This window comes from Amblyraja radiata, chromosome 2 (genome assembly GCF_010909765.2).
Source record: "Amblyraja radiata isolate CabotCenter1 chromosome 2, sAmbRad1.1.pri, whole genome shotgun sequence".
Lineage (NCBI taxonomy): Eukaryota > Metazoa > Chordata > Chondrichthyes > Rajiformes > Rajidae > Amblyraja > Amblyraja radiata.
Genome location: NC_045957.1, coordinates 25528154 through 25555062, shown reverse-complemented (window position 1 = coordinate 25555062; position 26909 = coordinate 25528154). Strand labels below are relative to the sequence as shown.

General features: G+C 45.8%; 1 protein-coding gene across 2 annotated transcripts in view; it reads right to left on the bottom strand.

Moving 5' to 3' along the window:
* LOC116987578 overlaps window positions 1-26107 on the bottom strand; it is a 63368-nt gene extending 37261 nt beyond the window's left edge. The window contains exons 1-2 of one of the 2 annotated variants that reach the window (XM_033043734.1): window positions 25853-26107; window positions 3136-3274 (exon numbers count right to left, since the gene is read on the bottom strand). In XM_033043734.1, coding sequence (XP_032899625.1) covers window positions 3136-3274; window positions 25853-25961 — 248 coding nt within the window. In that variant the 5' untranslated portion in view covers window positions 25962-26107. The remainder of the gene's footprint in view (window positions 1-3135; window positions 3275-25852) is intronic. The other variant, XM_033043724.1, reaches the window with a different exon arrangement.
* Window positions 26108-26909: the final 802 nt, after the last annotated feature.

Below are 26909 nucleotides of genomic sequence, written 5' to 3'. Positions count from 1 at the left end.
CTCAAGTACAATGGGTAGAGCAAAGAGGAAGATAGAGAGTGCAGAATATAGTTCTCAGTATTGTAGTGCACCAGCTCCAGAGACAAAGTCCAATACCTGCAGTGTGGGAGAGGTGAATCAGGCAGTACTCTAGTTTATGGAAGGACCGTTCAGATAACAGAGGGGACGAAGCTGTTCCTGAGTCTGGTGGTGCGTACTTTTGTAACATCTGCCCAGCCGGAGCGAGGAGAAGAAGGAATGGCGGGGGTTGGACAAGTTTATGTTGGCTGCTTTTCCGAGGCCCCGTGAAGTGTAGATGGTGTCAATGGAGTGCAGCAGTCCCATGGACAAAGTCCAATGTTCAAAATGAATCGGACAGTACTCTAGCATATGGAAGGACCATTCAGAAGCCTGATAACAGAGGGGGAAAAGCTGATCCTTGAATCTGGTGGTGCACCATTTCAAACTTGTATACCTTCTGCCAGACGGTAGCCGGGGAGAAATAGAAATAACGACTCTTTTAATACGTTAGCTGCTTTTCTGAGGCAGCGTGAAGAGTAGATGGATGGAGTCAATGGTAAGGAGTCAATGGTAGGAAGTCTGGTCTGTGTGATGGACTGGGCTACATTCATTTTTGTACGGACTCCTTGTCAAACAATCAGTCATGTCCAAGATACTTCACCAGATAGACACAAAAAGCTGGGACAAGCAGCATCTCTGGAGAGAAGGGATGGGTGACGTTTCGGGTCGAGACCCTTCTTCATAATGATTGAACCCGGGTCTCTGGCAATGTGAGGGAGCCACTCTGCCACTGCGCCACTGTGCTAACTAACTCCAGGGGATTTACTTTACTGAAAAGGAAAGGAAAGTTACCTGGATTACGATAGGGAGTGAGAATCCTAATCATCTCCAGGTATCTGGTGAAGTATGTAAGAAGGAACTGCAGATGCTGGTTTAAACCGAGGATAGACACAAAAAGCTGAAGTAACTCAGCGGGACAGGCAACATCTCTGGAGAGAAGGAATGGGTGAATAAAGAAGGGTCTCGACCCGAAACCACACCCAATCCGTAGGGAGTTTGAACGTACTCCCTATGACCACGTGAGTTTTCCATGGGTGCTCCGGTTTCCTCCCACATCCCAAAGACGTACAAGTATTGTAGGAGGTTTGTCAATTGTGCCCAGTGTGTAGGATAGTGCTAGTGTACAGGGTGGTCACTGTTCGACGTGGGCCTGTTTCCACGCTGTATCTCTAAAACTAAAACTAAAAACTAAATATGCTTCTCCAAAATATGTGAACAGCCTTTATGAATCTTTGCCAACACAAAAACACAAGTCAGCTACTGGGAGTTAAACATTAACGATAGGAGTCCAGCACAGCATTGTTTCTAACCATGAGGTAGTCGCCTCTTCCACAGCTCCTGCTGCTCTCCAGCCCTAATTCAGCACAGGGTTCACCAGTGGAGAAGCCTCCAGATGGTCTTTGTCAGCTGTCATCGAGGGGCATTGTTACAGAGTAAAGAGCACACACGAGACTCCAGATGCTGGAATCCTGGGCTAAACACAAAATGCTGGAAAAACTCAGCAGGTCCGGCAACATCTGTGGAGGGAAATAGACAGGCGGCATTTCGGGTCATTACCCTTCTTCAGCCTGATCACAGGGCAGTAGCTGCTTCTAAAAAGGTCTTGACCCGAAACGTCACCCATTCCTTCTCTCCAGAGATGCTGCCTGTCTCGCTGTCACCACCTTTGCAAGCTTCCAGTTGCTCCTGGCTGAACTTCAACCTGATGAAGGTCCTGACCCAAAACATTATCTGTCCATTTCCCTCCATAGACGCTGCCTGACTCACTGAGTTCCTCCATCACTTTATTCTTTCCGACAGAGTAAAGGGTTGTCAACTTTAAGATGGTGATAAGCAAATAGTTCTCCACCCCAATGAACCGTGAAGACCAAGTCACTGCATATGTTTCAGGGCTGAGGTATTTTGATGTGTTTCAGGGCTGAGGCTAAGAATTGTGGGTTCTGGGGAAACATAAAGGGATGGGAACTGGGAAGGGAAGTGGGGCTAAGGTTGAGATCAAATAAACTATGAATGGTGGATCAGTCTCAAAGACCCCCTCTAACACCAGCACATCCTTCCTCAGATATAGGGCCCAAAACTGCTCACAATACTCCAAATGCGATCTGACCAGTGCCTTATAAAGCCTCAGCTTTACACCCCTGTTTTTATTTTCTAGTCCTCTCAAAATAAATGATAACATTTGCCTTCCTTTTACTTCCAATTCAACTTGTAAATTAGCCTTTTGGGAATCCTGCACTAGCACTCCCAAGGCCCTTTGTAGCTCCGATTTCTGAATCCTCTCCCCATTTAGAAAATGGTCTATGCATTTATTCCTATGATCAAAATGCATGACTCCACACTTTGCTACACTGTATTGCATCTGCCACTTCTTTACCCACTCACCCAGCCTGTCCACGTCCTTCTGCAGACTCCCTGCTTCCTCTGCACTACCTGCCCCATCAACTATCTTCATATCATCTGCAATGTGTAATGGATGGAGACCAAGAAGATCCAGGTTTTAGTGCCATCAGGGAGTGGGTGGAGAATGCTCATTAGCTGATCGTAGCAGGAGGTGTGAATCGAGGGAGGTGAATGAGGACAGGTTAGTTCAACAGCTTCGTTAGTGAGGTGAACACAAGCAGTGAGACACACAAGGTATTGGTGAAGATAATCACCATAATTTCATGTAGGGGAATCAAGAACCAGAGGACATAGGTTTAAGGTGAGGGGCAACTTCTTCACTCGATGGGTGTATGGAACGAGCTGCCAGAGGAGGTAGTTGAGGCAGGTACGATAACAACATTTAAAAGGCATTTGAGCAGGTACATGTTTCAGAACGGATTAGAGGGATATGGGCCAGATGCAGGCAGGTGGGACTAGTGTAGATGGGACATCTTGGTCAGCATGGGCTAGTTGGGACAAAGGGCCTGTTTCCATGCTGTATTAGTCTATGTTCCATGCATTCAGATATACCACGTTGGCTAGTGGAAAGAGCTACCAGAGGAAGTAGTAGAGGTGGGAGCAATTACAAGGTTTATAAGACATTTGATTCAACTGCGAATTATCCGCTGAATCCACCCTCCTGCCCCTACTCACCTCCACTTGATCTTCAGCAGATTGGCAACGTCAGCGCAAAGTGGGACCACGCCTTTCCGGGAACTCTTAACAACGAATGCCACTGCTTTGGATGCAATTTCCTTATCTTCGTCACCACCATCTAGTTCTGAACCGCTTCCTGGAAAGAGAGAATTAAGAAACAAGGGGAATGTCAGAAACAACTAATTCACTTCAGGCTGGCTGGAGATGGAATTGCTAATTACTGATTGTTCAATGGTGCATGCATTTGAAAAGTGTCAAGAGGAGTAACTCAGAACCATGTTCCCAGGTCTCGACCCGAAACGTCACCAATTCCTTCTCTCCATAGATGCTGCCTCACCCGCTGAGTTTCTCCAGCATTTTGTGTCTACTATGTTCCCAGGCATGGGTGATGGTTGAAAGTCTTGGTTATCTGATTGGAAATTGGTTTAAGTAGTTCCACAAGGTGCAATTTCCAAAACTTAAGTAGGACATCACTGGAGAGCATTCCTGACCTACCATCTACCTCATCGATGACCCCTGGACTATGTTTAATCAGACTTTACTGGGCGTTATCTTGCACTAAACACTATTCCCTTTATCCTGTATCTGTACACTGTGGATGGCTTGATTGTAATCATCTATTGTCTTCCCGCTGACTGGATAGCACGCAACAAAAAAGCTTTTCTCTGTACCTCAGTACACATGACAATAATAAACCACATGGCATTGTGAAAGAAAACAATTTGAACCAGGTCTTCCTCCATGTGACACTGGGAGCGTCAGATGACATTTAGGTTCAGGAGTGGGATAAGCAGACAACCTTCTGATTGACTCACCCGTGGTTGTCCGCACCGACTCGAACCAGATCAAACCAAACGAGTAGCCTTGTTGGTTGGAGAGGGTAGGTAGGTCCAAATAAAAACTCAAGTCCATCCTCAGTAGGAAACTTGGGCTCAGATTATGAGCTCCTTGAGAATGAATGATTGATATTTTATCATCACATGTGACATGTCACAGTGAAATTATTTGTTTTGCATACCATACACAAAGTATAGAGTGTCGACAAAGTGTTCACAGTAGTCCCAATGGTCCCTCTTTGTTCCATCAGTGGCCCCCTCATGCCGGGTCCCATTTTGTTCTCTCAGCTGGCCACACTCGACTGATCTCTGGCACCCACCGCGAGCATGTCCAACCTCCGGCACTCACGCAGGCCCATCTTCGGCCGCCTGCCACCGGGTCCTCTCTAGCACGGCTCCACGGCCCTCGGCACTTCTCAACTAAAGACTGAAAGCAAGGCTATTGCAGATGGATGACTGCAATCAGTCAATAAAACCACTGAATATGATCCCTGAAGCTATCCCAGTTGTCCAGAAGAATTACTCCCAGCAAAACAAGCAACTGAGTGGAAAACTGGCCAGCTGAGTCCAATCTACAGAAAGTGAAACAATTCCATTCTGGGCTATTCTCCTCCCATCATCCGTAGAGGGTCAGCAAGCTGTTGGATGGAGTTGACGACCATGAGGCATTTCCTCCTCAACACCTGTCTCATTGACGCTGCCAGAACCACTCAACTCCAGATCTCCTTGCACCCCTGGCCCAAACGTGGACCAAGGATCTGGATTCCAGAGCTGAGGAGAGAGTGACTCCCTTGACAACAAGGCCACATCCGACCTGGTGTGGTATCAAGGAGACCTGGTAGGATTGAAGTCAATGGGCATGAGGAGAAAGGCTCCACTTGCTAGAGTCATGTAAAGGAAGATGGCTATGGCTGTTGGAATCCAATCATCTCCGCCCTTGAAGAATTGCTCCAAGAATTCCCCTCAGTATAGATGTGTGAGTATAGAAGTTGGGAGGTCTTGTTGCAGTTATATAAGATGTTGGTTAGGCCACACTTAAAGTATAGAGTTCAGTTTTGGTCACCATGTTACAGGAAAGATGTTGTCAAGCCAGAAAGTGTTCAGAGAAAATTTGCAGGGATGGTGCCAGGACTCAAGACCTGTCCTCTAGGGACAGGTTGTGCAGGCTAGAACGTTATTCCTTGGAGCACAGGAGGGTGAGGGATACTCTTATAGAAGTGTACAAAACCATGAATGGAATAGTTTGTGTAGCAGGGATTATTCTGCCCAGAGCAGTGGAAATCGAGAACCGGAGGACATAGATTTAAGGTGGTGGGGGGGGGAGAAGATTTAATAGGAACCTGAGGGGTGACTTTTTTTACACAAAAGCTGGTGGGTGGTGGGTGTATGAAACGAGCTGCCATAGGAGGAAGGTACTATCACAATGTTTAAGAACCAATTAGACAGGTACATGGATAGGATAGGTTTAGAGGCATATGGCCAGATGGAACTAGTGTAGATGGGACATGTTGGTCGGCTTGGGCAAGTTGGGCTGAAGGGCCTGTATGACATTATGACAGTACCCTAGTCTCAATTAACCAGCATTTATTGTCCTTCGCTCATTAACCCCTGAACTGAGAGAGCAGAAAAATCAACCACAGGGTCAGACACAGGAGGCGCCAAAACCTGGCACCTCTTGCATGTGGGATCAGTAGACTATATCTGTACACTTTGCTAATCGAAGGTGTACCTAGGTATGGCAATTCTGTACTGGAGTGTATGTAAGAAACGAATTTCACTGTGTGTTTGCACCTGACAATAAAAGCACCATTGAACATGTTCAGGACAATTGACCGATTCTCTCTATATATACTTATGACATTAGAAAAGGCCATTCTGCCTTGCAAGTGTACGCTAACAATCCCAATTCCTCAATTATTTCCCAGTAAACTAACATGAATAGAAAAGGTTTTGAGGGATGTTGGCCAAATATAGGTAAATGGGACTAGCTTAGATGGGGCATCTCGGCAGAAGAGCCTGTGTCCATGCTGTACGATTCTATGATCATAGAAAGAACTTGCAAACTCCACACAAATAGCATTGTAGGTCAGGAGTGAACCCAGGTCACCGGAGCACCATGTACCACCCAAAGAATGCACATCTGGATTATTCTTCGCCATTACCCTACATTACTGTTATCATTATATTGACTGAAAGATACAAGATGGAACAGGCACTTCAGCCCACTGAGTCCACGCCGACCATCGATCACCCGTTCACATTAGCTCTGTGTTATCCCACTTTCTCATCCACTCCCTGCACACAGGGGGCAATTTAACAGAGGCCGATTAACCCACAAACCCGCACGTCTTTGGGACGAGGGACGAAACCGGAGCACCTGGAGGAAAACCCAGTCAGTCACAGGGAGAACGTGCAAACTCCACGCAGATACAGCACCCAAGGTCAAAATCGGACCCTGGTCTCTGGCACTGCGAGGCAACAGCTCTACCAACTGCGCCACTGTGCTACCCTGAACACATTTGGACGAACGGATAATTGTTCAATCAGCATGAAGACGATTCAATGTTATCAACATGCACTGATTTGAAAAATTCACAACCAGACCACACGGATTTCCTCTCTAAGACAAGGCCCCAATCTCATCTCTGAACAATGAACACTGATTAATTTTGAAGCAAGTCAATTTGGCCCTCTGCCCAAGACCTCATAAGGTTCAGTAACATCTCCCTTCTACTCCAGTAATGTGCCATATACGGCCGGCCGATGCTGTTAACAACTGTTATACTCAGTTACTTTATTTGGAAAGAAGAAATCTGCCACAATTCCTGCTTCTGGCTGTTACCCAATAAATCCTGTGCAAGAACCGGATAGTTTTCACCATGAGTCCCTGACTCCAGGCTCCCACTTCCCCTCTGCAGCCATTGAGTATTCTGCTCACAGCCGACAGAGTCAATGCACAGCATTGAAAATGTCTTAGACACACAATGAACTGCAGGTGCTGGCATCTTGAGCAAAAGACAAAGTGCCGGAGGAACTCAACGGGTCAGGCAGCATCTGCTGAGGGAAAGGCCAGGCGATATTTCAGGTCGGTCCCACTAAGTCCACGCTGACCAGCGACCAGTGGTGGGGAGGGAAAAGCTGTGAAAAGTTGTTGGGCGTGGCAAAGCCTGGCTAGTGATAGGTGGATACAGGTGGGGGGGTGGGTGATTGCCAGAAGGGTGGGCAAAGGCTGAAGATTGAAAGAAGACAAATGGGTGTCAGATGAGGAGGGCAGAGGAGTGAGATGTAAAGCCAGATGAGGTATATGGCGAGAAGGGGATAGAGTGATGGAAAGATAGGGAAAGAGGGATAGGATAGTGGGAGAAATGGTTACGCACCAGAGTGGAGTGGACACAGGAAAGAGGAAGATTAGGTGTTACTTAAAATGGGATAATCCAATGTTCATCCTGCTGGGCTGTAGGCCACCCAAGCGAAATATGAGGTGCTGTTCCTAAGCCATCCAGGCTGAATAAAAGGTCCAGTCCCTCATATTCATATTCCTCAAATGGCCCCTGAGCTTCACATACCAGAGAATAATTTGAGTTTGTGAATCAAAACAAAGAAAATTGAATTTTAAGTGGTACAGCGGTAGAGTTGTTACCTTACAGTGCCAGAGACCCGGATTCGATCCTGACTATGGGGGTGCTGCCTGTACAGAATCTGCATGTTCTTCCTGTGACCATGTGGGTTTTCTCCAGGTGTTCTGCTGTCATCCCACACTCCAAAGACATTCAGGTTTGTAAGTTAATTGACTTCTTTCAATTGTAAATTGTCCCGCATGTGCAGGATAGGGCTAGTATACGGGGTGGCCGTTGGTCGGCGCGGACTCAGTTGGCCGAAGGGCCTGTTTCTTCGCTATATCTCTAAACTTAAGTAAAAGAGTGATGCAATCAGGGTGTGGAGGGAGTGGAAGGTTTAGGTTTATTATTGCCACATATACTGAGGTTCAGTGAAAAGCTTTGTTTTGCATCCAATCCAAACAGATCAGATATACCACACATATAGATAGACACAAAATGCCGGAGAGACAGGCAACAGCTGTGAAGTTTGACGGGCATTTAACATCACCGGTCAGTTTTCCTTGGTTCTGAAAACTTGTGCTTACGTTTTTTCCCCCCAGTGAGCCAATGAAAATGCCCGGTCAGCAAAGGAGATTAACTAAAACTACCTACGGCTATCTCGACTACCTATAACTACATGGCGACCCCACTACAACTGCACCTACGACTACAAAAGTATCGATTTTTTCCATGGCGACCAATTTTTGGTCGCAGAAGATTTTTCAACATGTTGAAAAATTTGCTGCGACCATACTGAGGCCGCGACTAGTTCCCAGAATGCGGGAACTTCTCGCGACCATGAAGGAGACTCATGTGGCGACCATGTGGCGAGCGCAGAGTCTCCTGCACTCGCGTAAAAAGTCGCCTAAGTGGCACAGGTTCTTTCCAAAAGACATTTAAGTTGCAACGCTGTCTACTGGTTTCATTTCTCCACAGGTGCTGACAGCAAGATTCTAGAATTACTGGCCCACAAAATAAAACAAAAATCCTTCAATTTTGAGTGTGGAATGAGTTTATTGACGTCATTAATGTTAGAAGAGCAAGGCTAGTGTATGTGGGTCAGCTAATTAACTCTTCCTATAACTAAGAACTATCACCAAGCAGTAATACTCGATTAAACCAGGATCAGCTTCAGGAGCTGAGTACCCCAGGCTTGCTTTTCTTCCAGTTAGGTTTAGCTTTGTTTATTAATGTCGCGTGTACCGTGATACAATGAAAAACTTTATTTGCTATCTAGTCAAAGAAAAGGCAAGACATGAATACAATCAAGCCGTCCACAGTGCGCAGTTAAAGGTAAAGGGTACAATATTTAGAGCAAAGATATAACGTTGAAGTCCAATTAAAGATAATTTAAAGATCTCCATCCAATGAGGTAAATTGGAGGGTAGGACCGCACTCTAGCTGATAAGAGGACCACCGTTCAGGAAACATGGTTCTTCCTAGACAGCTTGAGGAAGGTCCAGAGAACAGACCATGGACATATACGATGAGAGATAGCTCAAATCAGGACGCAGCCCAGATCATCACACAAACCAACCTCCCTTCCATCGACTCCATCTACACTTCACACTGCCTTGGCAAGGCCACCAGCATAATCAAGGACGAGTCTAACCCCAGTCTCTCCCCCTTCTCCTCTCTCCCATCAGGCAATAGGTACAGAAGTGTGAAAACACACATTTCCAGATTCATGGACAGTTTCTTCAAAGAATTAACCATTTTTTTCATCACAAGTATTTTTTTACTCGTGGACATTTTTCAGTGTTGAATAAACGTCACGAGTTTACCGGATTTCACGAGTACCTACCGTTAGCATTACGAGCCACTACGAGACATCCACGACCTCCTACGGACCCGCCAAGGACATTCCCCGAGTTCGAATCAGGGGAAAACTCGGGAGAACTCTTGAATTACCTCGTACTGTGGGACAGGCCCTTAAGTCTGAAGAAGGGCCCCTCACCGAAAAGTCACCTATCCATGTTTTCTCACGAAATGCTGCCTGACCTGCTGCATTAGTCCAACACCTTGTATAATTTTTCTTTGTAAACCAGCATCTGCAGTTCTTTGTTTCTAGGTTGCATGGAATGATTTGATTGGATTTCATTGTATCGGTGTAGGCTTGGTGGGCCGAAGGGCTTGTTCTGTGGTGTATTGAAGATTGAGGGGGGATCTTATAGAAACGTACAACATTCTTAAGGGGTTGGACAGGCTAGATGCAGGAAGATTGTTCCCGATGTTGGGGAAGTCCAGAACAAGGGGTCACAGTTTAAGGATAAGGGGGAAGTCTTTTAGGACCAAGATGGGAAAAACATTTTTCACACAGAGGGTGGTGAATCTCTGGAATTCTCTGCCACAGAAGGTAGTTGAGGCCAGTTAATTGGCTATATTTAAGAGGGAGTTAGATGTGGCCCTTGTGGCTAAAGGGATCAGGGGGTATGGAGAGAAGGCAGGTACAGGATACTGAGTTGGATGATCAGCCATGATCATATTGAATGGCGGTGCAGGCTCGAAGGGCCGAATGGCCTACTCCTGCACCTATGTTTCTATGTATCTCTGACACTGAAAAGACCAGTGGTGTTGCACAAGGATCAGTGGTGGGACCTCGGCTGTTTATGATCTATAATTGATTTGGATGTAAACATAAGTGGTCCGATTAGTAAGTTTGCAGACAGCAAAATGATGGAGATGTGAATACTGACGAGCAAGCCTTTTTTACACTAGGTCAGGAATGTGCTGCCAGGGGTGGTGGTGGAAGCAGATACGATAGTGGCTTTTGAGAAGCTTTTAGATAGGCACGTGGGTATGCAGGGATGGAGGGATATGGATCACGTGCAGGTAGAGGAGATTAGATTAATGTCATCGTGTTCAGCATGGAGATTGTGGGCCGAGGGATCTGTTCCCGTGCAGTACTGGTCGATATTCTATGTTATAAATCAGAAAGCAGCAGAGCATGCTAACTTTTTCAGGCCGCCCAGGTCAAAACATCCTGGGCTGTCTCGAAGCCACACCCATCCTGCAAAGCGGACTAGACTGTGCCTCAAATGACAGATCCCAAAATCACGCCCAGGAATGGCATTGACAGAGATACGAGGAACTGCAGATACCGAAATCTTATGCAAACACAAATTGCTGGAGTAACTCCAGCGGGTCAGAGAACATCTCTGGAAGACATGGAGAGGCTACATTTTGAGTCTGGACCCTTTGTCAAATTGGCCCTGATGGCTTTTGACTGCTCACCACTGACAAAGGACTTTGAAAAATGTTTAAATATGGGCAGCACAATGACATAGCCGGTAGATTTGTTATGTGCCTTTTCATATCTCTAGTTTCCCTCTCCCCTTACCCAAAGTCTGAGAGCAACTACAGTTCTTTCTTACACAGTTAATATTTCAGGTTGAACATCCTTAGCTAGAAGTCAACAAAATGCTGGAGTAACTCAGCAGGACAGGCAGCATCTCTGGAGAGAAGGGATGGGAAGGAACGCTCAACCCAAAACGTCACCTAATCCTTCTCTCCAGAGATGCTGTCTATCCCGCAGAGTTACTCCAGCTTTTTGTGTTTATCTTCGGTTTAAACCGGCATCTGCAGTTCCTTCCTACACTTATGTAGCTAGAAGTCACTGGATTCTGTTGAACGTTCTTCAACCTGAAACTTTAACTGGGAACAGGGGGGTGAAGGAAAGTAGGAATATGTAGTAAACACATAGCTTCCCTCTGCTTTGGTTGATGAAATCCTCACTCTCACTTCGACCATTTCTCAAAACTCAGGCTCCCGCAAATTTAATTGTTCCATTTTCAGAACATCTATCTATATCTATCTATCTATCTATCTATCTATCTATCTATCTATCTATCTATCTATCTATCTATCTATCTATCTATCTATCTATCTATCTATCTATCTATCTATCTGTCTGTCTGTCTGTCTATCTGTCTGTCTATCTATCTATCTATCTATCTATCTATCTATCTATCTATCTATCTATCTATCAATATAACTAAAACTCTCATCTTGTTTGTGTTTGTATATGTGTTTATGTGTGTCATCTGGGCACAATCTGCTTGGTTCTCATTTCCTTACTTGCGCTAGGCCACAGCCTTCCCATTTTCACACATTTTACTCACTTTTTTTCCTGTGGAGGTAATATACATATTCACATCGCATTTCCACCTATATTCCCAAAGTTATTGATAATTGACATTTTAAACACCTCAGACTCAATCGTTTTGCCAAAAACAAAGACGTCACAATGCACTCCGGCTCTTCGCAGGGGGAGGGGGGCACGCTGGAATTTTCTGTAAACCACTCCCTTTGTCGCAGTCCTCGAGCATGCCACTCCCCTGTGATGCCACCTCCCACCACCCCCCCACCCCCCACCCCCCAACATGGTCTAGTATATTACTAAAACTTTCATCTTGTTTGTTTGCGTGCATGTGCGTGAGTTCCGGAAACTACGTCAAAACGGTACACGGTAGCGCTACAATTTTTGGCCCACCTTACTCACCATTGTCCTGTAATGTGCTGTAGTCAGTTTCGTTCAGATAATGTTATATTTTACAAGTTATTGACATATTAAACTTTACAAAAACCACTTTACAAAACCACTTTTCCACTTGCCCTGCCCGTCAGCCGCCTTCAACGTCACAATGGAATCCTGAATTAAATCCTACATTTAAAAAATCGCAATTTTCATTGACTCTTCCGTTTTCATTAACAGCTGACATTGTGTTTAGGTTATTTTAAAGTAACAACGCAATTTTTATTGAGAATTTCTTTTTTTTTAAACCGCGATTTTCATTGTGGGGGTGGGATGGGGGGAGGTTTCATTTAAAAAAAAAACATCACAATTTTCATTGTGAGGGGATGGGATGGGGGGGGGAAATGAGGAATGGGGGAGCAGGTGCCTAGAAGGAGAGGAAGGGGGTGAGGGAGGTGAGGAGGGAAAGTGGGGGGGGGGGGGGGGGGGGTGGGATAGGTTGGAGGTAAGGTGAGGAGCAGCGGGATAGAGGGAGTGGATGGGGGTAGGGAGGGGAGAGGGGTTATGGAGGGAGGGAGGGTGTGACTGAGGGTAGGGGAAATGAGAGGGAGGGAGAGGTGAGGGAGGGAGTGGGGGAGAGGGGAAAGAAGAGGGTGAAGAGGAGTGCTGGAGAATGAGGGGGAATGGAGGGGGTAGGGCTAGGAAGAGGGATGGCGAGGTAATGGAGGAGGGGAGGAAGGGGCTAATGGGAGGAAGCAGAGGAGGGTTGGTGGGGAGAGGGAGGATAATGGAGGAGGGGAATAGGGGGCTGAAGAGGAAGAGTGAGATGCGTTCACATTGATCTTATATTTTACAAGTGATTGCCATTTTGAACTGTAAAAATGTCGCTCCCGTTTGCCGTCCACGACTGCGTAGTTGGGGAGGGTTGCCATGACTCGCGTCATAACGGGCATCTCTGGTGTCACAATGGGAACACATCAGTCGCACCTGTGCAGTTGGGGGCTATGGGTCAGTGGTGGAATATTGCCTTGGGGGCCGGGCACAACGGGTCCGCACCTGGTCTAGTATATGACAATAAAACTCTCTTGACTACTGATGTACCATTCCCCCAGAAGCAGTTCGCTGCTGTCGTTCAATGTTACTTCCCTTCACTGTGATTAACAGAAAGGTGTTAACAGTTCCCCCTCACCGTGGTCTATTATTATGAATTCCTCACAAACTGTTGCCACACTTTAGAAGTGTTAATGTAGAGTTGTGGCTATTTCCTGTTCAGCAGCACATTCTCGCACCACACTAATTCCCCTGCCACAGTACTGCAGATCCTATGTGATTCATCACAATTTCATTATAACAGAGATCTAGTTCAGCCACCGAGAATATATTTTTTACTTCAATTATGTTCATCAGCATCATGATTAGGTCACGGAACAAACATCCTGAGGTTTGCAAAGGTTCGATCCCACCAAAGCAACTATGGAACATAATTAGATAAATTTAATAGAATGTAGAATGGGCGGCAAAGTGACACAGCAGTGGAGCTGCTGCCTTACAGCGCCAGGCACCCGGGTTCGATCCTGACCAAGGGTATTGCCTGTATGGAGTTTGCACGTTCTCCCTGTGACCAGTCGAGTTTTCTCCGGGTGCTCTGATGTTCTCATCATATTCCAAAGACTTGCGGGTTTGGAGGTTAATTGGCTTCTGTTAATTGCTTCCTAGTGTATAGGTCATGGAACTAGTGATTGATGGTCGGTGCGGACTCAGTGGGCCAAAGGGCCTGTTTCCATGCTGTGTCTCTAAACTTAACTAAGCATAGAAAAACAACATCACCAGATCAGGCCCTTCATCCCACACTGTCTCTGTTGAAATCTTGCCGAGATAACCAACATTATTTGCCTACACATGATCCATATCCCTCCATGTTGCCTATCTAAAAGCCTCAAACACCACTATTCTACCTGCCTCCACCACCACCTCTGACTGCATGTTCCAGGCTAGAAAAAACAAATCAAGTTTGTTCAACCTCTCCTTGCAGCTAATACCACCTAATCCGAACAATTAAAACAATAAAAATTAGAAACTAGTCTAAATTTTTGATATCCAGAGTTTAATCAATAATGAAAGGGCAGCATGGTGGTGCAGTGGTAGAGATGTTGCCCAACATCGCCGGAGACCCTAGTTTGATCCTGACCATGGGTGCTGTCTGTACGGAGCTGGTATTCTCCCTGTGACCGTGTGGGTTTTCTCCGGATGCTCCGGTTTCCTCCCATACTCCAAAGGCGTATAGGTTCGTAGGTTAATTGGCTTGGTAATATTGTAAATTGTCCCTGGTGTGTGTAGGATAGTGTTAGTATGCTGGGATCGCTGGTCAGCACGGACTCAGTGGGCCGAAGGGCTTGTTTCCACCTTGTATCTAAACTAAACTAAACTGAAAGGATTCACTGTGGTCACTTGGACAAGATGATGGTGGAAGGGAGCTAATCGATAATCCATCACACAAAATGAGTGAGTTCACCAAAAACAATGTAATAATTGGTCTTCCTGATCCCTTGGGCTCAAGCTGTTCATCTGAGAAGGTCAGAGAGGCATTTCCAAAGATAACAATTTCCTTTATTAGCACTTGGACCTTTTACATCCCATCTCTTTTTATTTAAAATCATGAGGGGAATTGATGCAGGAGAATTGTGAATGCACAGTCATCGACCCAGGGTTCAGGAATCAAGAACCAGAGGACAAAGGTTTAAGGTGGGAAGGGAAAGATTTAATGGGAACCTGAAGGGCTAGTGGGTATATGGAACGACCTGCCGGAGCAGGTAGTTGAGACAAATATTATGACAATATTTAAAAGACACTGGGACAAGGACATGGATAGGAAAGGTCTAATGCCAAACGCAGGTAAATGGGACTAGCTTAGATAAGGCATTTCGGTCAGCATGGGTGAATTGGGCGGAAGTGCCTGTTTGCATGCTGTATGACTCTACGTCTTTCAAGAGATTACGCACAGCTACCACAGATTATGTCAGTGTGACGGCACTCCCACCATTCTGAAACGTAGTTTAGTTTAGAGATACAGTGTGGAAACAGGCCCTTCGGTCCACCAAGTCCGCACCGACCAGCGATCACCCCGTATACTAGCATACACACTAAGGACAATTTGCAATCTTTACCGAAGCCAAAACTGTACTTCTTTGGAGTGTGGGAGGAAACCGGAGCACCCGGAGAAAACCCACGTGGTCACGGCGAGGACGTACAAACTCCGTACAGACAGCACCTGCAGACAGGTTCGAACCTGGGTCTCTGGTGCTATAAGGCAGCAACTCTACCACTGCGCCCAAGAACAGTGTTTTGCTATCATGATTTTTCCTGCCTTGGTAAAGTCTAGGAGAAGGGAGGGAAGAACAAAGTGGAAAACAAAGGAAAAAAGCGCTTAAAATTGACATTTAAGTTGATCTGCTCACCAAGCTGCCAAATATCTAAATTTAAGTTAACTGTAGGGCTTGCTGGTTTGCCAGACAAATCCTGCGGTCTTGATCCTGGGCAGTGATCCACATTTAATAGGGCAGATCACAGCACACTGTGCCTTGCTGTAATGTGCCCAGTCACTGGAACCAAATTGACAGCCACTCCAGCTTCAGGTGTTGGGGCCAGTGTAACCTCACACCACCTGAGTTGCTCAACAGAGACAGCTCTGGCTGTGTGAAACCAACTTTGCAGAAACTCGTTTTTTTGAAAGTGTGCAAAAGTTCCAGGGACTCCACCTTAAGGATTCTGGCATTAACAAAGAGCCAACATGATGGCAGTCAGCCAGTCAAGCCCTTTTATATTCCACTCATTCCGTTTCAGAGTGCCTTCTATGCACATCCACTCTTCTGGTTCCCTCCCCAACTTCACAACGCGGGGCAAAGTGTAGAAGCAAATTATTCTCTGCACTGGGCAGTGAGCACACGACAAAGCTCACAGCATTAGACAGAAGCTTTAGTAGTGCTGTGGCTCAATGGAAAATTCTACCAGTTCTCAAGGCTCCGCGTCGCATGCCAAAAAAGTTAACACTTTTGAGAGAGTGTGCAGACCAGGTTTATCAGGATATTGCCTGGAGTAAAGGGTATTAGCTATAAGGAAAAGTTGGACAAACTTGGATTGTTTTCGCAGGAGAGAACTGATAGAAGTATGTATTCATGTGTGTATATATTTATATTATGGTATATGGACACACTTATCTGTTTTGTAGTAAATGCCTACTATGTTCTGTGTGCTGAAGCAAAGCAAGAATTTCATTGTCCTATACAGGGACACATGACAATAAACTCACTTGAACTTGAACTTGAACTTGAAGAAAAAACATTTTACTTAATTCTCTGAAGACCACCCACTCTTCTGTGGACAGCCCTGATTTTGCTGGGCCAAGTTTTAGTAAGATCTTATCTTTCAGTAACATCCCATTGCTCACCTGAGTTCAGATTGAAGAATATTCACTTGAACTTGAACTTGAACTAAAATGATGAGAGGCATAGATAGGGTAGACAGTCAGAACATTTTTCCCACCATTCCGAGGGGAAATATTTAATAGGAATATAAGGGCAACCTTTTCACACAGAGGCTGGTTGGTATATGGAACGAGCTGCCAGAGGAGGTAGTTGTGGCATGTACTTTGACATTTGAAAGACATTGGGACAGGTACATGGAAATGTCAAATATAAGAGGGCACTGCTTTCAGGTCAGAGGGAGAAAGATTAGAGGAAATGTGCAGGGCAAGTTTTTTTTTAAAACACAGAGAGCCTGGAACGAGCGACCAGGGATGGTGGTGGAGGCAGGTATGATTGTGGTGCTTAATAAGCCTATGGATTGGCACATGAATATGCAGGGAATGGAGGGATATAGATCATGTTCAGCCAGATTAAATTAGTTTATCTTGGCATCATGTTCAGAACAGACATTGTGCGCAGAATGGCCTGTTCCTGTGCTGTACTGTTCTTTGTTCTATATAGGCAGACATATGTTGAGACACAGAATCAAGGACCATTCTCACCCTGGTCACTCCCTCTTCCATCGGGCAAGAGGTACAGAAATGTGAAAACACATACCTCCAGATTCAGCAACAGTTTCTTCCCAGTTGTTATCAGGCAACTAAACCGTCCTCTCATCAGCTTGAGTGCAGTCTTGACCTCCCATCTATCTAATTGGAGCCCTTTAATCTATTTTTAATCCGACTTTATCGGACTACTATGTTATATCTTTGCACTAAATATTGTACCCTTTATCTGTGCACTGTGGATGGCTGTACAGAATTTGTACATTCTCCCTGGGTCCGCTCAGGTGCTCCTGTTTCCTCCCACACTCCAAAGACGTACAGGTTTGTAGGTAAATTAGCTTTGGTAAAGACTGTAAATTGTTCCTAGTGTGTAGGATGGAACTAGTGTACGGGGTGATTGCTGAAGGGCCTGTTTCTGCACTGTTTCTCTAAACTAAACTAAATTCCCAGTTAATCAATGCCTTCATTTTAAAATTATTTTCCTTCATGTCAAATTCACCAATGGTCTCCTGAAAGCGCTCACCACCAGACTCAGGAACAGCTTCTTCCACTCGGTTATCAAAGTCAAGTCGTCAAGAGAGTTGTTTCGGCCCGAAGCGTTGCCTATTTCCTTCGCTCCATAGATGCTGCTGCACCCGCTGAGTTTCTCCAGCATTTTTGTGTACATTAGAGTTTATTGTCATGTGTCCCAGATAGGACAATGAAATTCTTGCTTGCTGCAGCACAACAGAATATTGTAGGCATAAATACAGATCAGATCAGTGTGTCCATATATCATAGAATATATATATATATATATATACACACACACACATAAATAAACAGATAAAGTGCAATAGGCTGTTATAGTTCAGAGTTAGTTTGAAGTTGTGTTTAATAGTCTGATGGCTGTGGGGAAGAAGTTGTTCCTGAACCTTGATGTTGCAGATTTCAGGCTTCTGAGCGGTCTTTCCATAAGCTAGGGTACTGTCTGATCCACCTTTACCCCATTGTGGACATTGGACTTTGTCTATGGAACTGATGCGTTACAATGCTGAGAACTATATTCTGCACTGTGTATCTTCAATATTTATTGGGAGGACACTGGGGGAAGGTACAAGCTCCGTTCATACAGCACCCTTAGTCAGGGTTGAACCCAGGTCTCGCACTGTCAGGAAGCATTTCTACTGTTGGGCCACCGTGTCACCGCCCCTAATGCTGCCTGATGTTGAGTTTCTCCAGCACTTTGTGTCCTTTTGCGTATTAACCAGCATCTGCAGTTCCTTGTTTCTACCAGTCTCTGCAACCTGTCTTCAAGTCAGAATGAATCGTTGTGTTCCATGCAGCGTTAGAGTTGCTGTCTTACAGCGCCAGAGACCGGGTTCAATCCTGACCATGGGTACTGCCTGTATGGAGTTTGTATGTGTCCCCATGACTGCGGGGGGTTTTCTCCGGGTGCTCCGGTTTTCTCCCACATTCCAAAGATGTACAGGATTGTAGGCTAATTGACTTTGGTTAAAAAAAAATTGTAGATTGCCCCTTGTGTGTAGGATAGGGCTGGTGTACAGGAATCGCTGCTTAGCGCAGACTCAGTGGGCCGAAGGGCCTGCTTCCGCACTGTATCTACAAACTAAACAAAATAGTGCTTCACACAGCTAGGACAGAGATTGTGTAGGGGGTAACTGCAGATGTTTATTTATACCTAAGATGAACACAAAATGCTGGAGTATCTCAGCTGGTCAGGCAGCATCTCTGGAGAAATCAAGAATCTTTCTTCAGACTGGAGAAGGGTTCTGACCTGCAACGTCACCTATTGCTTTTCTCCAGAGATGCTGCCTGATCAGCATATTATGTCCATCTAGGACATAAATTGCCCCACTTCACACTCCAGCTCCCTTCAGATACTCTGAACTGATACTCACTCCACTGGCTTTCTGACTTTTTTCATAAATACCCGCGTGCAAAATTTATGTAGGCACAAATCTTTCTGTTCCCACAGAGCCCCTGGCTCCTTGCTATTCAGAATCCACACCATCCGCGCAGAGCGGAGATCACCCTGTACACTAGCACTATTCTAATCCTAATTTGGTAATTATAGCATCCCCTCCCTGCAACCAAACTGGTACTCCGGGTTATTCTGGTCAATTGTAAAGAGAAAAGCCTAACGTACAGTACAGTATTCAAGCAGAGCCTAAAGAATTTATTTTCTCCATTGTGCAATGTGTGAAGGCTGGCGGCTTGAGTTGGCACTGTGCTAGCCCTTGGTGACTGTGCTTTCTTACAGACATGGAACATTTCCTCCACTGCCTAAGCTGAAGCATTCCATTGAAAGTTGGCATGGCTAACTTTGACACAGCCTTTACTACCTGGAGTCACGGAGTCTCATACAGCACAGAAACAGGCCCTTTGGCCAACTTGTCCATGCCAACCAAGATGCTAGTCCTACCACCCAAGATTCCGAAGCTGGGAACCAGCTTAAACCGTGCCTAGTGCATTGATATTTTGAGAAGTGCAGGAAAGGGATTCATTTAAATTCAAACATCTCACTACAAAGTTACAAGCACCAGGAATGGTGGGGCTCAGTACACAGCAGATGAGAGGTGATGGAGGTATGACTGATTAATAGGACAAAGATAGAGGTTACCAGGAAAAAAGGATCAAAACAGTAGATGAAGTTACCAGGGAACTCAGGGGAAATATCTTTCGCTGAACATAGAACAGTATGGCACAGGTACAGGTCCTACAATGTATGTGGCGAATATGATGCCAAGTTAATCTCTTCTGCCTGCACATTATCCATAAACCTCCAAATCTATAGGCCTATTTAAAATCTTCTTAAATGCCACTATTGCATTTGCCTCCACCACCACCTCTGGCAGATCAGTCCAGGATCTACCACTCTGTGTGAAGAGACTCACTCCTCACATCTACTTCAAACGTTCCCCCTCTTATCTTACAGCGATACCTTCTAAATGTTCACATTTTTACCCTATCTATGCCTCACATCATTTTATTTACTTCTATCAGGTCTCCCCTCAACTCTCCAGAGAAAATAACCATGGTTTGTCCAACCTCTCTCTTCCTTTTAGCTAATACCCTCTAATCCAGGCAACAATCTGCTAAACATCTTCAGCACTCCCTCCAAAGCCTCCACAACTAGCCTGTAATGGGGCAACCAAAACTGGACATGTGGTCTAACCAAAGTTTTATAAAGCTGACTTCCTAACTCTTTTGCTCAGTGCTCTGACCAATGACGGAATGTACTGACTAAAATGAATGGGGGGGGGGGGGGGGGGGGGGAATTTAATAGGAACCTGAGGGGCAACTTTTTTTTAACACAAAGGATGGTAGGTATATTGAATGAGCTGCCAAAAGAGGTAGTTGAGGCAAGTATTATCTCAACATTTGAAAAACATTTCAATAGGATAGGTTTAGAGGGATATGAGCCAAATGCAGGCAGGTGGGACTAGTATAGCTGGAGCATCTTGGTCAGCATGGGCAAGAAGGCTCACGAAAAAGAACTGTCAGTGGGCAAGCCATTTGGGATCAGTGATAACAGCTATATTAGCTTTAAAATAATTCTGGATAAAGACAAGGAGGGCCACAAGTTTAAATTCTGAATTGGGGCAAGGCCAACTTTAATGGTATTTGACAGGAACTTGCTCAAGTTGATTGGAGTAGGTTGTATGCGGGCAAAAGAAAGTTGTTCCACTCTGAATGACTCTATGACTCTACGACTAATAACTGACTTACTCGGGTGAATTCAACGACACATTTAAGGGGAAGTAAAATAAGAAGATGTGGGAGAAGGAGTAGAGGGCCACATTGAAGAGGTGTATGAAGGGTGATGTTGGGAGGTTCAAATGGGATGTTGTGTGCTGTGTAACTCTGTAGCAGAGTTACTGTGGCTTTTGGCTCCTCACACTCTGTTTTCCCAGCCTGTACTTTCCTACGTCGCAACAATGACTAAACTTTAAAGGTATTTCTTTCCCTATAAAGTGTTTTGGGGCGAGCCAGGGTCATAAAAGGCAAGATATAAACGCTGGCTCTCTCTTTAAATCTGCAGGAATTGTCTTCCCAGGGCCATTTCAGATGGTTTAATTGATTCATTATTGGAACCTGCAGTCGAGTGAAGAATTTAGTGCAACTCCCTCTCATTTCCTGACTGCACCATGGGCGAGACCTTCCTTACTTTTGTCCACAGCCCGTTCTCCAAGAAACTCTTAGTCACACGCTGTTTCTGGATGAATGCCCCATCAACACTTGCCTCCAGGCTCAGAGGGAAAGGTCTTGCATTTCTGTAGCCCCCCTCACCACTGCTGAACTTCCCAAAGCATGTTTAGGCTGCAACAATACTTTTGAGGTGTTGTAAAGAAAAGACAATTTGTTTCACAGACAGAATTAAGGAAAGGGGTAATCTGCTTTACTGAAGACACAAGGAACATAGGGTGGCACAATGGCACAGCGTTAGAGTTGCTGCCGTACAACGCCAGAGACCTGGGTTTGATCCTGACTACAGGTGCTGTCATACGGAGTTTGTACGTTCTCCCTGAGACTGCGTAGGTTTTCTCTGGGCGCTCTGGTTTCCTCCCACATTCCAAAGACATGCAGGTTTGTAGGTTAAGATAGACACAAGATGCTGGAGTAACTCAGCGGATCAGTCAGCACCTCTAGAGAACATGGATAGGTGCCATTTCGGGTTGTGGCCCTTCAGGTTTGTGGGTTAATTGGCCTCTGTAACTTGTCTCTAGTTTGTCGGATAGAACTAGCGTATAAGAGATTGCTGGTTGGCGCGGACTTGATGGGCCGAAGGGCCTGATTCCGCACTGTATCTCTAAACTAAACTAAACTGCAGATGTTTGAATCTTGAGCAAAACGCAAGGTGCGAGAGGAACTCAGCAGGTCAGGCAAAACCTTTGGAGGAAATGGACATGATTTTTCGGGTCTGGACTCTATTTCAGACTGACAGTAGCAATTGGGGGAGAAAGCTGGGAAAGAATGATGAAGGCAGGTCAGAGCCTGGTAACCGATAGGTGGATAGGGGTGGGGGTGGATTGGCAGGTGGGTGAAGTAAGAGACAAAGACTAGAAATGAAAAACAAAAAGCGATGTCAGATAGGGGGAGAAGAGTAGTCAAATGTAAAGCCAGCAGAAGGGATATATAGTTGGACATGACAGGTGGGAAAGATGGGGGATAAAAAGGAAAGGAGGAACCTGGGGGATGGGAGATGAGTTTCCAAAGGAGGGGAAAGGAGCCAGATGACTGGGGGCATGAGAGGAATGGAGAGGGGCATGCGGGGAAGAGAGGTGGATTCGGAGAATTCAATGTCCATACGTTGGGTTGTAAGCTACCCAAGTGGAATATGAGATGCTGTTCCTCCAGTTTATATGTAGCCCCAGTCTGGCAATGGAGGAGGCCATGGACGGATAGGTCGGTATGGGAATGGGAAGGGGAGTTAAAATGGTTGCTCAACTAATCTTGGTTTCAAGACAATTGGAGGCCAGAACATGATAAAAGTTTTGTTTGTAGTAGGACCTGTCAGACTTAGTATCTCGTTCCTGTAAATGTTAACCTGAACCCCTTACTTAAGTCACAATATTTAGTATAGGGATATGGCGCAGAAACAGACCACACCATCCGCGCAGACCAGCGATCACCCTGTACACTAGCACTATTCGACACACTAGGGACAATTTACAATCATTGCAAAAGCCAATTAACCTACAAACCGGTATGTCTTTGGAGTGTGGGAAGAAACCGGAGAACCCCAGGAAAACCCATGCTGAAATGGGGAGATCTTACAAACTCCTTACAGACAGCACCCATAGTCAGGATCGAACCCGGATCTCAGGCACTATAAGGCAGCAACTCTATCGCTGTGCCACCGTGATACTGACAATGGTCAGTATCGGAGATGTAGGAATCTGAAGTAATAACCGGAAATGCAAGACACAGTCTGTTAACCTGGAATGTTAACTGCTTCTCTCTCTATTGACGCAGTCTGCATATGGCAATCCCCAAAGCTATGTAAATACAAGTCTTTCTTCCAAACCAATAACTTCATGATATCACTTTGTGTTTATTAATCTGCATTGGTCTGGCAATTTTGGCGCCAAGACGCATAAACCATCCACAATGCCAAACTGCAATAACTGGCTGTGAAATCTTAATGCTGAGAGGAATTCAAACATAAATTTGAGCAAAGCACAGTCTGCTGGAGGATCTCAGCGAGTCAGGCAGCATCTGTGCAGAGAATGGATGAGCAATGTTTTGGGTCGGGACCCTTCTCAGATTGAATGAAATGCTGTCTGTCCATTCCCTCCACAGATGCAGCCTGACCCATTGAGTTCCTTCAACACTGTGTTTTACTCAAGATTCCAGCATCTGTAATTCCTTGCATATCAATCATAAATGTATTACATAAATTAAAATGCACCAAATACTAACTAAATATGGCACTTAACCAATAGATAAATATCAATTTCACAATATGGTTTTCAATAAATATCTGCATCTGACTAGCCTTCCTAATTAAAGTTCATATTATTGTGGGGAAAACTGTCAGTAAAAAATGATTAATTTTACATATTATTATTTTGTCTAACTTAGACAACTAGCGTAGATGTGGCATCTTCGTCAGCATGGATGGGCTGAAGGGTTTATTGCCATGCTGTATGACTCTATGATCACAGAGATAAATTGTGAACTCTGCACAGACCACTAAGTCTAAAATTTAAAAAGTTAATACCAGCTGTAGTGACTCTGAAATTCTTGTCATAAGAACCTCAACAGTCCTTCATTTTACTCCACACACAATGCTGTCTCTTAACTAATCTCTAAAATGACGAAGCAAGACATTACATGGCATCTATGATTAGGTAACAAATGTTCATACATATAGGAGCAGAATTAGGTCATTCCGCCCATCAAGTCTACTCCACCGTTCAATCATGGCTGATCTATCTCCCCCTCTCAACCCCATTCTCCTGCTTTCTCCCCATAACCCCTGACACCAGTATTAATCAAGAATCTGTCAATCAACACTTTAAAAATACCCAATGGCTTGACCTCCACAGCCATCTGTGGCAACGAATTCAACAGAATCACCACCCTCTAGCTAAAGACATTCTATCCCTATCTCCCAGTCTTTGACTTCCCTTGTCAGCCATGGTCACCTCATTCTCCCGTTAGAATCTTTTGTTTTCTTTATTGACCTTGTCAGCCATACCCACCGCATCCGAATATATGGAAGAACCATATTTCATATCAGTGAGATTATTAGCGATATTCTCAGGCAAGGGAAGATCTAAGCTAGCATTTCAGAACCTTCCAATATTACTTTCCCTTCCAACAACCTCCATTGGTGATGAAAAGCTCGGGCTAAATTTGATTAACTCTGTTGCTTCCTAGAGAATGTAAAGAATAAGTACTTGGTTAAAGACCACTGGCACCAATGAATGCTTCCCCAAGGGTGGAAGCTCGGAAATTGAAGTAGACTTTTGTTTAAAAAAATAATTCATTGAACAGTACATTTATAATAATGGAAGCAAATCAATGAATCCAATAGACCATACGATATAGGAGCAGAATTAAGCCATTTGGCCCATCCAGTCTGTTCTGCCATTCGATCACGGCTGATCTATTTCCCTCGCAGCCCCATTCTCTATCTTCTCTCTGCAACCTTTGACACCATCACTAATCAAGAACCTATCCATCTCCACTTTAAAAAATACCTAACGACTTTCCCTCCACCACCGTCTGGCGATGAATTCCACTGATTCACCACCCTCTGGTTAAAATAATTCCTCCTCATTTCTATTCCAAAGGTACGTCCTATTATTCTGAGGCTGCTGTGCCCTCTGGTCCTACAGCGTCTTTGCAAAACCAAGGTGGAAAGGACTGCTTTCATTTCAAAGCTCATCATAATAATGACGGAAGACAGACACAAGAAGCTGGAGTAACTCAGTGGGCCAGGCAGCATCTACGGAGAAAGGGAACAGGTGAAGTTTCGGGATGAGACCGTTCTTTGGTCTGAAGAAAGGTCTCACCTATTCCTTTTCTCCAGGGTGTTGCCTGGCCCACTGAGTTACTCCAGCCTTTTGTGTCTGTCTTTGGATTAAACCAGCATCTGTAGTTCTTCCCCCACACAATAATGACGGGAGCAGACCGACTATTAATAAGCCAGACTTCTGATCAGTTAAAATAAATGCGTGCGGTTTTCCCTGGATAAATTCACAGCTCGCGATCCGCTAGTCCTTTGCCAGGTCCATCTACCAGGGTCAGGGGCTAGTCCGGGCTTTATGATTCTTAAAACACCCCCCACCCCCTCAAAAAAATAAAATAGAGCATGAAAAGTAACCTTTCGCGATGCGATAATGCAAGAACGTGTGGGGCTCCAAGATTGATGGGCGACGTTATTCAGTAACCAAACCATCACACTAGGAAGATGCGGATTTGAGAGAGAGAGAGAGGGGGGAGGAGGGATTCCCCTGTTCAGTGAAAGCGCTTCAGCATCTCCAAGGGCTACAGGGTCGGCGGTTCGAAAACGATTTAATCGGTGACTTCTGAAGAAAATTGGATACCAGGCTGCTCTGGGATGGAACTGCAAGAGGCGGGATAACTGCCAAGAGGGAGCAGAGCTGCAATGGCCAGCAGCGTTCCTCAGCCACCTGCTCCCGAGAACTTTGTGAAAGGAACTCAGAGAGGGGCACTGGACTGGAAACCAGTTGTGGTGGGAAATGGGGGAGAGATAGATAGAGAGAGCGAGAGCGAGAAGCAGACGCGAGTGAGCTTTCCCTACCGATGTTGAGTGCAGACAGAGTGCTACTGTTGTCCCAAGACCTCCTCCAGGAGCTGGAGCCCGCGCTCTCGCTCAGCGATGGGCTGTTGTCGCCTCCGCTGCTGTCCATGTCTTGCGGCCGAGCGGGGAGATCACACCGCCGCCTCCGGGGCGAGGAGGAGGAGGAGGATGAGGAAAGGTTGCCAGAGATAAGCGTCAGCCATGTTTGTTGATCTAGATGTGATCCGGGGGCGGGTGTGTGGGGAGGGAGGTGGAGGACGGCCGGGAGTGACGTGCTGGGGATCGCCACACCCTGCCGTGCGGACAGCGCACCTGAGCGAAAACACGTTGACCGGGGGAGGGGGGGTGGACCAGCCCGGGACGTCCCACCTCAGCCCGACTCCAAGACAGACCCAGGCACGGGGTATCTCAGCCCAATTCCGCACCGTCCTGTCTTGAACATCTGAGACCAGTCCAGCGCAATTCTGCATTGTCCAACCCAGGGCATCTCAGACCAGCCCTGGTAACCACAACTCAACTCAACTCAGCAAGGACTAGTCCAGGGAATCCCAGCCCTACACTGCACTGTCCAACCCAGGACATCCCAGTCCCAGCCCAACTCAGACCAGCCCAGGACAACCCAGCCCAACTCTGCACAGTCCTGCCAATGATATCCGAGTCGCAGCCCCTCAGTCCAGGACACCCGAGCCCAATTCAGCACTGATTAGTCCAGGATATTCCACGCCCAATCTGCACGGTCCTGATCAGGACATCCCAACTCCAATCAGTCCAAAACATATCAATCCATTCAGACCAGTCCAAGACATCCCAGCCCTACTCTACACTGCCCTGTCCAGGATATCCCAGTCCCAGCCCAACTTGGACCAATGCAGGACATCCCAGTCCAACTCAGACTGACTATCCAGGACACCTCTGCCAACCCAACTCTATACAGATACATTCAGGCATCTGAGTGCAAGCCCAACTCAAACCAGTCCACAGGATCGTAGCCCAACTCAGCACTGTCCATCCAGGACACCCCACCCCAACTCAGGACTGACTAGTCGAGGACATTCCT